General features: G+C 40.7%; 1 protein-coding gene across 1 annotated transcript in view; it reads left to right on the top strand.

The window, feature by feature from the left end:
- The window catches only part of flrt1a (fibronectin leucine rich transmembrane protein 1a), a 59,191-nt gene extending 46,507 nt beyond the window's left edge, over positions 1 to 12,684 (top strand). The window contains exon 3 of the mRNA XM_032577263.1: positions 8,416 to 12,684. Within this exon, the coding sequence (XP_032433154.1) occupies positions 8,502 to 10,559 (2,058 nt within the window). The 5' untranslated portion in view covers positions 8,416 to 8,501 and the 3' untranslated portion in view covers positions 10,560 to 12,684. The remainder of the gene's footprint in view (positions 1 to 8,415) is intronic.
- The last annotated feature ends 1,496 nt before the right edge of the window (positions 12,685 to 14,180 follow it).

The following is a 14,180-nucleotide window of genomic DNA, read 5'->3' as shown; positions in this document are numbered from 1 at the left end:
CTCCAAAGTGGCAGATGTCTGACTTGCTTATTTCTACCTGTGGTTGGACCAAATTTCACTTGCGGTGGCAAGAAACCGGATCTCTACTGCAGCCAAAAGCAGGGAAATAAATGCAGAGAGCCCTCCACACTTATTACTCCTCCTGGTAATGATGTGCAAAAAGCCTTAAAATGCAATTATTTTTTTGTTAGAACAGCATGATTTCATGCTAAGACTTTTTCTGCATTTGTCCAACAGTGTGAGATTTTGTTTGTCTTTTATTTTTTTTTTGTTGCATCTAGCTGGGGAACAGAGAAGCCCAACGCCGCTACTGTTCAGAGAAAATTTACTAAAACAACTTACTGTTGTTCTGTCATTAGTTCTGTTTCAAGTCGTTTGCTCTGAATTTAGATATCTAGATTCAAGCAAGTAGCTGTTTTCTTTATAGCCATTATTTAAATGATAAAGAAGAAAACCTGCATTTCTTGAATTTATCCTTGTCTTTCCCATTTTGAAGAGTGAATCAGGACATCATGGTTCCTTAAATAAAAGCTCCTCGACTCTTGAAGGAACCTCAATTTTTTACATTCAAAGATGTGTCAGGAAAATGTTTTTTATCAGAATTATTAGCTTGTTATTAGCTAGTTGTGGTATACTCTGGTGATTTAGATAACAAAAAAAAAAATCTATATTATCTTTGGGGATTATTTTCTCATGCTATGTATTTACTAATCAGAATTTTTATAAATATATTTATTTTGTGTGTTTGACAGATAAAGAGGGACAGTGAGCGGTAATAAAAAATTTATTTATTTGAAGTATTTTTTTTTCAAATTTTTGAGGGTTTTTTTTTTTTTACATTCAAACGACATACAATATCAGGAAGACATCCTAAATAAAATATAACAATGTGATGTACTTTTATTTGTTTATTTTGTTCTAGATTTTTGAAGATTACCCCATATTTTAGTCTTACAACTATTGCATTTTGTTTTTGGAAAGGCAGCAGCAGTCATAATAGAAACAATAATTCTGCCCCACGCCATGTCTGCTCACTTTGATCGTGGGGCAAAAACCGTGACATCTGCCTCCTAGAAAGTAAAAGCATCGCTTTGCACTTTGTGCCTCACAGTGTAAAAAATATCACACTTCTGCCTGAACATTAAATTTCTGTATTTCTTCTGATCAATTGTGGAGCAGCTAATGATATGGACGTTTGAAAAGGTTGCTTGGCTGCTTTAGACGACCCGTCCTGCAGGAATAGTATGAGAAAAGGTCAGGAAGAATGTGCAGAGCTCAAACATACTTATTTTGAAAACATTTCAAAAGAGCAACAAGATGAAGCACTTGAAAAGCTTTCATTTCTCAGCAATATTCTCTTCCATATAATGACAGGCGACTCAATATCTTATAAACACAAACACAGTAAACTAAGAAACTGAGGCATTTTCCTAAAAATACAATTTTTGTTATCCGAGATCATCCAACAGTTTTAAATTTCTGATACTTATAAAAGTTTTAAGCTGCATGGATCAGTTTCAGTCAGTTTAAGTCTTTGAAAACTCAAATTATCACTTGATCATTTAATTATGTTCCATAGAAAAATCAGTAAAAAGGTGAATCTGGGGATCTGAACTGCAAATATTCAAGGTCCATTTTGTTGTTTGTTTGTTGCGTTTTCAACCCACCAAAGGATCTTATCAGGAGCACTTTGGCATCACCTAGTGGTCAGAATTATTTTGAATACAGACTGATTAATCTAATTTGCGTTATGAATATCTACATTTATATTTATTGTATTCTACTATGTACCAAATTGTTGGAGACAAATTTTCTCACAATAATTCACCAACGGTTTATTCTCACACCAACCCTGCTGTTCATTAAATGACACAGTAATAGCACTTGTGAAAAATAAGTGACTTTTTTCATGTATGTCTAGCCACATATGGAGGAAAATGTTCGTATTTCAATTAAGGTTTTGCTGGGAAATTCAATGTATTTGGGTGAAGTGCAAAGCACCATAAATTCAAATTATGACGCATGATATTGAGAGGAAGAAATGAAATTGCTTGTTTATGTCACCATGACCCCAAAGTGTTTGTTGCATTGCAGAAAAAAAAACTTTCCAAATGGGACTTTTATTGATGAACCTGAGGTCAGATCCAGTTCAGCTAAGATAACCAACTCCCTTGTAACACCCTCAAGAAACCCACTGGATTACACTATCGATCAAGGCTAGCATTCAGCGCGTCGCAAACACTCAATCTCCCCCGGCAAAAAAAAAAGTCCCTCCGACTCATGATAGATCTGGTCCCAGCTTTGGTCACAGCGCCGGAGCATATTGCCGCAAGCAGGATGCCACCCTCATGTTAATGCTGAAAGGATTTAGCTGCAACCCATCTATCCTGAAGCGGGAACGGTGAGCTAAAGGAGTTTAGAGGGGAAGAGGCAGAGAGAGCGAGGAGTTGGACTGGTGGCACAGCAGAACTTATTATGGTGCTGTAGAAATGAAACACGACAAGGCGCTGTAAAGCTATATATCAAGTAGCTTTAGGGTCCTGTGAACTGAGTAGCCACCAACAAACACACAGCCCTCTAAAAAGGTGAATCTCCCAAGTGTGAATGTTGTTGGGCTCTCGGAAGACGACTGTGGGGTTTCTCTCGCCTCGCGGAGAATAACGGCAAATCCTTCCTATAGTAAATATGGAAAGGGAAATGTGTAATTACGGCCTTCACATTGTAAGGCAATTAGACGTAAACATCCAGAGTGTGTCAGAGTGCTGCCGATGTTACGAACAGGCAGCTGCGTAATGAAAGCACAGGACTATTTTTAGTCTCATTTCTTGGCTCAGGATCCAACCTTTCATGAACAGTTTCTGTGCTGTTTGATCAAGTTAATTTGTATGGAGTTGATGCTCATATACATATTTTTTTACTATTGCGTTGATTTCGTATTTGTGTTTGAAGCAAGTGCAACGATTTAGCAATGTGAAGTCACAAGTCTGTTCGGTGACGTACATGAATGGAATAAAGAAAAGAAGAAAATCTGTCTCTTCCTGTTATTTACTATACATTTGAATAAGACGGTGAGGCCATTTTAAATGTACTGGCCCATTTAAATGCAAAGTAACTGTTGACAAACATGTTAGACCTGTTACCATATTACATTATTCAAAACTCTTTCAATCTCTTGCAGAAGTAGCTGTATGTTTTCAAATTTTGCCACATTATATCCACATACTTCATTGTTTTGTATTTGTTTTTTATGTGACAGACCACCACAAACTAGCACAGGAAACTAGAAAAGGAAGGAAATCAAAGTTTTCAATGTTATTTTTTTTTTTTTTTACAAATAAACATCCTAAAAGTAGGGTGTGAATTTGTATTCTGACACCCCTAAATAAAATCCCGTGCACACACCGGCACAAAGCAGTGCATAATTGTGACGCACAAGGAGCATAATGTTTTTCACAAGTTTCTTTGAAAATATATGAAAATATAAAATTCTCAGAAGTACTGCCTGATTTGGTAATCAGTCCCATTTGAGAGAAGGCTTCATGTAAACGTCCTACAGCTGCTTCCGGGGTATTTCTCTACTAGCTTTACTGTATGTAGAGACTAACGTTTGAGTTTTAGTTTGACATGGTATCTATAGCTCAGTCGGTTTGGAGGGAGAGCGTCTCTGAAGAGTAATTTTCAGGTCTTGTCAGATTTTCCATTATATTTACAGTAGGTCAGAACGTTTTACTGGATCATTCAAACATAAACATCCGTTTTCTAAACCAATCGTAGATCTGACTGTGTGTTTGGGGTCGTCCTGCTGGAAAGCGACCAAAGTTTTAAGCTTTATTTAGCTCCATCTATCTTAACACTATCTTTTTTTTTTTTTTTTTTAAAGAAAGCTACTTCACAAGATGTTTCACTGTGTAGATGCCGGTGTGTTCAGGGCGATTTTCAGTGTCAGTTTTCTGTCGCATGGAAACTTCCATTTTGGTGTGATCCGATCAGATTCTCTCTCTTCAGCTCCTTCAGAGTTACCCCCACGTCTCTTTTCTGACTCTCTAATAAATGTTCTCCTTGTCAAAGTGTTTACCTTTGACTTGCTGATTGTGCGATACTGTTGTTTATCAAACCTCTTCACTGAATGGCTTTTTACTAGTTGGAGAACTACTTCAGGCTCTGGATTACATGTAGCTGAATCAGAGTTTAAAAGAGGCTGAACACAAACGCATATCGCACTTCTTTTGCATTTTTAACTTGTAAAATCATTTCTAAAACTGTGTTGTGATACTTTGTGCTGATCTGTCACAGGGGTCTGCAACTGCAGTCCTCCAGTACTACTGCTCTGCAATTGCCTCGTTTGCATGTCACCCAGTTTGGCAAAGGCCTGGCCAGTAACCATTCATTTGATTCAGGTGTGTTGGAGCAGAGATGCATTCAATAGTTGCAGGACCCAGTGGCACATTACAGGCATCTGCTGTATCTCATAAAATCCAGATAAAATACTTTACATATGGGGTTGTAATGTAAAGTGAAGCTTAAAGGCGATGAATAGTTTTTCAAGACATTAGCTGCAGTTTCCATTCACAGCATTGAAAGTCTGAAAATAAATTCACAGAAACACGGCAATTTGGGAAAAATCTAAAATTTTCTGATCAAATGTTTTGCCACTACCATGTGGAGGTTTTAGGGTTGTATGGAAATTCGTGTATTTTGCAAAACTGCAACGGAAACACTTTTTCTGTGATCAACAACCGGATGTTACTACTGGCAGAAAAGACAAAGAAGACGACAGGAAGTGGGAGGAGGATGGCACAGCATGTTTTTTAATGACTTATTGCATCGATAAACTTCTCCACGATTTTAATTGTGTTTCTTATTTAATAGAAATAGAGATTTTTTTTTACATCAGTGGATAATAGACAAAATGCAGCTACTGTAAGGAGCAATGACGTTCCTACAATTTGTTTGTTTACTTTCAAGATTTAGTTTAGAATCTACAGAATTAAGTGAAAATACTCTTTTGGATTTTTTTTATTTTCCTTTCATAATCCTTGTTCCATATTATAATCGCTGAAAGATAACAGGCCCATTTGACAAAGATAAACAATCCTATATTATTACAACAAATACAATCCTACAACTTCTGTGATTAAGCAAAATTACCATTTTCCTCTTTCTTTTTCTTTGTGATCGCTTCTTTCATCCCAGTCGTCACTCTGCCCATCATGTTTTGCATCATCCATTTCCCATGTCAAGCCCCTAAATCTAAAATCTAGTGCACGACCATGTCATGGAAGATAAGCTGTTGACCACAATTATCTGTTTGTTTTTTTTCTTTTCCCATAAGTGAAGTGGATTTTATGATACGTCAGGCTTTTCTCTAGCCATCTAAAACCTAGTTTTCCAGATTTCCCCAGTTCTATGCCACTATTAGAGTCTTAGTGAGGAGAGGGGATTCAGTGGTCCAGCTAAAAGCTGCTTTCGGTCACTCTCTCTCTCTGTCCCTGTCTGTTTTTTATGCAAATTGATCCAGTTCCAGTATTGGATCGGGTGTAGTCGGGTGTACAGTACTCGGCCTGAGGCGACTGGCTGTCTAGCTCACACATTACCCCACATCCCGACTTTACTCCCCACGCTCCACATGTGGGTTAATGCTTTCAATTTGATCGTCCGTGGACAGACAAACAAAAAGGTCTCTTTAGGTATTCACAAACACAAAGAGCTGCAATTTTTTTTTGGCATTCTTTTGAGCCTGAACAAAAATGAGCAAGCACAAGACCCCGAAAGAAAGAAAAGCTCAAAATGTGCGGCTGTTATTCCATGTAGCACCTGCTTAATCCAGAGAATCACAGCTCAATATGCTCTTTTAATCCCTCTGGCTCTCTGTGCCTCTTCAATCTCACACCACGTCTATCTTGTTTTTAAAGGGCTGACCCAAATACTCTAGTGTTCAAGAGACTTGCAGACGAACCTCTTGGGATTCAAAAGTCATCCATTCTTTAGCACTACCCCGACTGCCGCTCCCACACACACACACACACCCCCACACACGCACACACACCCACACACACACACACACCCACCCCCGCAAACAAATACCCCCATGAACATTTACAGCAGAAAACAGCGTACATCCGCCTTTCTGCTCGTAAACCGAGTCAATATCAAACTGCGCAAAGTAACAATCTCTGCTTTTTAAATTTTTTATTTCACTCTTCAGGTTCCACTTTAAAGAGCACCGACTCCACTCTGCTGCGTCGAGGGGACTGGAGTGGAAGTAGGCATGAAAAGGGATTAGTGGGTTGCGAGTCAATTTGAATATTTTGTGGAGTTGGGGGGGGGGAAGAGGAAGCAGCGCAGATGTGAACAAAGTACAGAAAACAGACACCAAAAACAATGTCCTAAAATGTAGTGGCAGCTGTCATTTTAGAGGAAAAACAAATTCATCGTTAATAAGTGATTGAAAGAGGAGATTTTGAAAATGCTCTCTTCCATACTATGATAGCTATTTTTCAATTTCTGATGCATAAAATTAGTTTTAACATTGCAGGGGGCACAGGGAGATTCTATTCAACTGATTTTATTTGAAACAGTAAAGCAACATATAACAGTCCTACCTCTGAAAATGTATTATTGCAGTCATAATAGTGTTACCTCTAATGGCAATCTGTTGTTACTTTAATACATATTTACATTTAGTAGTAGTTTTCAAATGTTTCCAGTTTTTGCCAAACTGATATAAGCTGGTCCAGTAGCTTCCTTACAAGCTTCGGTCCGATTCTATACAGACATGTTGCTTCTTAACTTACCAGCAGTTCTGAATCAGTGTTTCCTTAAAGGAGTTTTTATGATGATGCGTTTTTAGTTTTTTCTCTTTGATGTTGATGAGAGCTTCACAGATATGTGACCTTTACCAATTTTTCTATTTTAATTCAAGATTTTGCACATGAAATGTAGTTTTATGAATGCAGTTATTCTGGTGACTAAAAGCGGTTTTACATTCAAAGTTTTTAACATAGTAGAAAACCAGATTTAAAGCGTTCTGTGATTAATTCTAAATTATTTTAATTAGAAAGAAATAAAACAAATTACCTTTGCAATTTCTTCAGTTTTAAGTAAAAAAAAAACATATGGGAGTCTGAGATCCTCTTTATACATCAACATACCCCCATAGTAACAGCCCCAATCTCCACAAAGATTAAATGTTATCCTGCACAAACATTCAGATTTACAAATGACATGCAGTACTTATTTTTCCTTTAAATGATCCCTGATCTGCTTCGGTGCCACAACTCTCGGAGTGTTTGCTTATGTTTATTTACTGAAACGCCGATTCACGACGCGTAAAATTTTAAGGTGACTCTGCCAGCCTTTGCAGAGGCACGTTCAGCGCGATGTTTGCTGATGTGCATTTACCAAATTTGACTCCCGGCAGAGTTTGTCATTCATTTGGTTAATTATCGCTCTGTTTGACTTACACTCCTGGGAATCCTGTAATCTCTATAAGAGGCGACTCACTCTGGCAGATCACCTCGGATTTGTGGGAAAATCAATATTCGTGCTGGGCCGTGCTGAGCTGCCGTGTGGGCCTGAACGACACAAACCGAAGATGCTGGCTATTGAACACCGCGATGGGCTCAAGTTGTCACCGATAGTGTTGCAATTTACCTGTTTCTGAATCCCTGCAATCAATTCTGCGCTTTACTGTTGCGACATTTGCTCATTTAATCAGCAACAACAGCAAATCAGGGCACCAATCACGGCCTCAGTGCAGCTTATGTAAATTCCCCCTGCACAACCTGTTAATGAGGTACCAATACCTCCTGATTTGGCTGCAAATAATATCTTTGTATAACTGTCTTATTAAATTTGCCTCATGACCATCTCTGTGTAGCTTACAGTCATACTTAATAACTATAGAGCTTCTTAAGCTCATGTTAATCATTTATGCTTATTTTAAAACGTATTATTTGTGCATTTTCTTAAGGCAGGCTTTGATTTTAAGGTTGAGAATTTATCTTTCATAGCTACTCTATATGTACGTTTGGCACAATATTTGACGGTGCATATGTTTTTTAGCTTTGAATTGAAGGCAGAATGTGTTGAGAGACTGAGAATCCATGCAGGTCCACCCATGTGTGCACAACCCCCTGATGGTACGATTATTAACTGGTGAAAAGAAAAACTCAGTCTTGTTTCTTGGTGCGACATGCTTCGGCTCAGAAACGGCAACAGGAATATGTTCCTGTGTTGTAATCTTGGTATTTTTTTCTATTAAAGGGGTTGGCAACACCACAATAAAATATGCTGTTAAGTATAAATGAGCTCATTAAGCTTGATTGAAATCATCTCCGTTTTCATGTACAACAATCTTCTAATTTGCGCCTGGATCAATGTTAACTCCTGTCTTTTTTTCTCTTTCTCTCTCAGGGTGGAGGTCGCAGGATTCCTGCTCAGTGCAGCTTATTAGGAAGCAACACCATACTTGGGGAGAGACAAAAAAAAAGACAGTCTTCATGTTCCTAATAATGGCAGCTGTTTGCATGGCCAAACTGGGTGCCCAGCTCTTTGTGCTGTTCCTTTGCCTGACTATACATGCCGGCATGCTTCGGTTTGCTGCTGCTTCTATACAAGGATACTTTGGGGACATAGACATGACGTGCCCATCTGTATGCAGGTGCGATGAGGACTTTATCTATTGTAATGATCGTGGCCTGAGCTCCATCCCATCACTGCCTCCTTCTGCATCTGTCCTCTACCTTCAGAACAATCACATAAACAACCCAGGCCTCCCCACCTCCTTGGAGCGTCATCTGTCTGTACGCGTTGTATACCTCTATGATAATGAGCTGGATGAATTTCCCATGCACCTTCCTCCGTCTGTGCGAGAGCTGCATTTGCAGGACAACAATATACGCACCATCCCTCGCACCACGCTGGCTCGAATGCCCTTGTTAGAAAAACTCCACTTGGACGACAACTCCATCTCCACTGTGTCCATTGAAGATCAGGCCTTCGCCGACAACCCGCGGTTACGCTTGCTTTTTCTTTCACGCAACCATCTGTCTAGTATTCCCTCAGGACTGCCAGCTTCTTTGGAGGAACTGCGTCTGGATGACAACCGGATCTCTACTATCCCAACTCATGCTTTCCGAGGCCTCAATTCGTTAAGGTGTCTTGTTTTGGATGGGAACCTTTTGGCAAACCAACGCATTGCAGATGACACATTCTCCCGTCTCTCTAACTTGACAGAACTGTCCCTCGTGCGCAATTCCCTTCAAACCCCACCTGTCAATCTGCCCAGTGCTCATCTACAGCGACTGTCTCTACAAGACAATGCCCTGACTCACATGCCACGTGGTTCCTTGGACGGCATGCACAGGTTGCAGAGATTGGACTTATCAGGAAATAACCTAACTACGTTACCAAGGGGGCTGTTCAAAGACCTTGACAGTCTTGGCCAGCTGCTGGTGCGTGGGAATCCGTGGCACTGTGGCTGCAACCTTCGATGGCTTTATGACTGGTTGCGTGCCCGCGGCAACACCATCACCGTCAGGGGTCTCACTTGCCATGGGCCGGACAGGGTGCGAGATCTGGCTTTGATTGACCTGGGCAGTGAAATGGAGGAATGTGAAGTAGTGAGACTGACGGGGACTAAAGACAAAGGGGCTGTTGGTGGGGTTGAGAGCTCCACTACCAATGCACCTCCACAGGGTTCCCTCTTTACTCTGCGCTCAAAGAGGCCTGGCTTCGGGTTTCCCGACTCTGGCTTAGACTACACTCTTAGCAGCAGTGGTGTGGGGAAGAGCTTGGCGCTAAATGTAAAACCTCTATCTCACAACAGTATTCGTGTTACCTGGAGTGCAGCTCAGCCAAGCTCCTCTTTTAGGTTAAGCTGGCTCCGACAAGGTACTGGGAATGCCATGGAATCGATCACAGAGACGCTTGTGCGGGGTGATCGCCAAGAGTATCTGCTAACTTCCCTTCAGCCACGCTCTAGCTATATCATTTGCATGGTGCCACTGGCGGTCAGTTCAGAAAGCAAAGCCACAGTTTCTGGAGATGCTGACTCTGAAGAAGCCTTAGTTTGTGCAAAAGCAGAAACGTCAGACCCTAGCACATCGGAAGAGGAAGAGGATGAGGATTCACATCACATTACATCACTGCCTCTAGCAGGGATTATTGGCGGAGCTACCGCCACTGTATCTTTGGCTCTAATTTTTGGCATCTTCTGTTGGTACGGGCATAGAACTGGGCATTTATGTTCCCGTGACCACTACACTCGCAGTAGCTCGAGAAAAAGCAAAACCTATGATGATTACATTGAATCTGGCACGAAGAAGGATAACACGATCCTGGAGATTCGCGGCCCAGGTTTCCAGATGACACCAATGCCAGCTTGTCCGCCGATGCAACCGAAACCCCTTCGAGAGGATTACATCATTCACACCATATTCCCCTCCAATGGCACCGGCTTATACAAAGGGTCCAACCATGTTTCTAATGCTGGGCATAGCACCAACCGTGGCTATAGAGAAGGAGGAATCCCAGATATAGACTACTGCTACACATGATGTATTGTACCAGATGCTGTTCATAGTGTAATTGGTAAAACTGTATAGATGCACAATTTCCCTTGGCATGGACACTTCTGAAGCACCCCTCTGTGCCTTCTTCTTCTTCTGGTCTCCCATTCCAAATGACCTACTGTTCATTACTGAGAAGACTGAATACAATTAACTGAACTGTGTGGGAACAATTCACTGCAGGAAGCAGCAGCCAGTGCCCCAGGTGTAAATGCACAGCTGAGTGTTTCTTCACCATCTTAGTAATGGCCTGTGTATGATTCTCTCTCTCTCTCTCTCTCTTTTTTTTGTTTTTTTGCTCTTTCTCTGTGACATGGAAGAATGTATCTTTAGTGGAAAGGTCAAACCTGGCGTAGGCGAAGGTGGAGTTTCTTTTTCACACATGGCAGCTGCAGCGGTCAGCTCAAAATGGATTCATTAATGATGAAAAACAGACATTTTTGGTACTTTTTTTTTCCTTTTCCTTCTCACCAGTCACACACAGTATGTAGTCTTATTGACTCATTGTTCCAAATGCCTCAACTATATTGATGTGCCCTATCAGCTACCCAAGCAAAGGGCTTTGTAAAGCTGTGAATTGTTCTATTTTAAACAACCCAATAACCACTTGTCTTAAAGTAGGCTTGCTATTTCCTTATTCAGTAGATGGCAGGGTTACGACGGTACGAGGGCTGATCGGCTTTGGTTTTACCTCTTCAGATCATTCACCTGAGATCAGTAAGGTAGTGCTGCAGCACGTGTGTGTAGATTATTTACCATTATCATTACCAACCAGGCTGTGTTTGGATAATGCTTTGCTGTTTCTTTTTCAGTGGTTTGTTCCATGATGAAACTCTACACAGATATCTTTATTTATATTGTCCTTTATGATATGATTTGTCTCTGCTTAAACCGCTTTTTTTTTTGGTAATTTGTACCTCATGTTTGTCACAATTAATGAATTTCAGCTGTTTTCAGAATTCTGTTTTTTACTTTAAACATTGACATGAATTATCGATCGAGTCTGTTTGTACTGTTATGTCATTTTATTTAATTTTTTTAATCAAACCACCCAAAGTTTAGCATGTAAACCCTCAGATCCCCTTAGGCAACGACCTCAGCTGCTCTTTTCCAACGTGTGCTTCACCCCGTGACCTCAGTTGCAGACTTTTTGGGTTTGTAAACCGTTTCCTCCCCACCACCGTTCTGACTGAGCGGACAAGCTAATAAAGCGGAGCCTCCTGCTGGAGGAAGAACTCTTGTGAGTGACCTAGAAGACGAGGCCAAGAACTGTGAGTGGATTTGAGGAGACTCCAACCGCAACACTGTTGACCTACACTGTGGGGCGGCGGCCGAGTTGTGTGGGCGGGTGGACAGGTGGGGAATGAGGGGAGACTCATCAGTGATGGCGGTTCACTGATGTTTGTTTTAGCGACCGGAGAAAGGCCTCCGCTCATTCCACCTCTTTTATTACTGAGCAGCACTAAAAATGTAAATGTGTTAGCACTTAGCAGGGAGGAGGAATAAAAGTAACAGGGGTAAAGACACAAACCTGTGTGTATTGAGAAGGATACAGAATTGATGGCTGCTGCACAGAGGGGTTCAGAGCTGCATAAATCTGTTTGTCATACCTGGATGCGACCCTCCCCGGGTTTATTATCGTCTATCAGTTGTTTATCACTGTGTTGCTTCCAAAGGGGAAACCGTTTGTGCTTCCTTTGACTATTCCGTCCGGCAGTTTCGTACTGGTGTCAGACAATACGTCAGTGGAATGTAAAATTCACCTTGCACCCAAAATTACTGGCTTGGCTAATTTTGTTTTGGGGAATGTTGATATAGTGTAATTGTGACTTCTTTTCTTTTTTTTTTCTTCTAATTTTTTTTAGGTTTTTTTTTCCAAGTGGGTCTGTTAAAGATGCATACTTCCTCTTCATTTGTATAAATAAAATCTTGGCCACAGCCACATGAATATATATTTTTTTTCTGGTGAAAAGTATAGAAAATAATAGTGCCATAATTTTGCGTTTAAAAAAAAAAAGAAGAAGAAAAAAAGATGTAAACCTGAGATGTGTGTGGAATTTGCTTTATGAATTCATCTTCAGAGGGGATTAATAAAAGTTTTATAATCTTGTTATCACTGCAACCAGTCATTTCTCTTCACCCCTGTGGAGATAATCTTTTAGCAGCTCAGGAGGCATCGGCGCAGCAAAGACTTATATTTGAATGAACTGTCTTCACGCATAAACTTGACCCACATATTGTTTCAGTTTGAAGGAGGCCTCATGTAAAACGCACCACAGCCCGCAGCCAGACGAAACTGGCTGAGAATCTGAGACGGAGCATGCGAGCCTCTTAACAGGCCGCTGCCTAGACGTGACCTCATGGCCTTGCTCAAACCTGACGTTAACATGTGTAGACAGCACTCAGTACAGATGTGTGAATGTACCCGAGAGGCAGTAAGGAAGCACTGAGGAAGCGTCGCATACAGCTGGACTCTTTTACCGTGTCTCCATGGCGATGACAAAGGAACACCAAAATAGATTCCTAATTCACACATGATTAAAGTGTTATTTTGTAAAAAAAAAAAAAAAAATCTTTCTAACCACATGTTTCAGCCATTTCACGTGAACCATCTGGCCACTTTATAAAGGTACGTCTTGGTCGGGATCCATTTTGCATTCAGAGATTCTTTATTATTCACAGTGTAGATTTCATAAGGTGTTTGAAATCCGTGTCACACAGTGTCTGCAGCTTTGTCCGTTGCACTAGCATAATGTGCGCCCTAAAGCTGCTCAATTGGATTGACACGGTGACTGGAGGCCGCTGGAGTACAGTGAACTCACTGTCATTGTCTCATTGCCTAAATTTATTGATTGGCTGTCGTGTGATTGGATCATTTGGGGGTTTTTTGAAAAATTGACAATGTGCTGCTACTGCAATAAAAAGCAAAGTAATGTTAATGCATTCTATAGTTTCATTCCGAATGACCCTGCAAGGATAAACAACGGATGGAAGATGAATGCCTGGTTCTTTTTTCCTCTTTAATACAACTTCGGGTTCTGCCTGTCACACAGCTGATTGCCACAGAAATGCAATGTGCCGCTATTTCATTTATTTATAACCACGCTAGTGTAGTCCGCTGTTAAATTGCAATTTCTACTGGCAGCTCAAGCCCTTGGGCTGCCAATAGACATTGTTAAGACAATAAAGTTCTGCACAGAGCAGCAAATGTTAGAAGATTACTGATAGCGGAGGTTAGAGAGAGAAGTGAACGTGGCAGACTGACTCTAGTAGCATGACGCTACATTAGCAGGAACAACAACATCTTAATTACTTAGCTTGGTATCAGTTTTTAAGATAAAGAACAAAAAATTATTTATTGTATGAAAAGAAGGTTTCAATAGTTTCAACCTGACCCAAATCTTTATCCTCAGGTGAAATAAAACTGGATATAATCTTCACGAACTACAGCGCCGTAAAGACTCAAACCTGAGATAAAACTGGAAAATGTAACACCGGTGCTCGACTGACATCCCCACACGGACGAGACAAACGCCTTCTGGAGAAGACTGAACGAGTTGCACCTCATCACAGGTACAAATGTCTGGAGCGCTCAAGGTGAGGTGTTCG

The sequence above is a fragment of the Xiphophorus hellerii genome, chromosome 11 (assembly GCF_003331165.1).
Source record: "Xiphophorus hellerii strain 12219 chromosome 11, Xiphophorus_hellerii-4.1, whole genome shotgun sequence".
NCBI classification, from domain to species: domain Eukaryota; kingdom Metazoa; phylum Chordata; class Actinopteri; order Cyprinodontiformes; family Poeciliidae; genus Xiphophorus; species Xiphophorus hellerii.
Note: the sequence above shows the minus strand (reverse complement) of the source record. Positions and strands in the feature narration are given on the sequence as shown.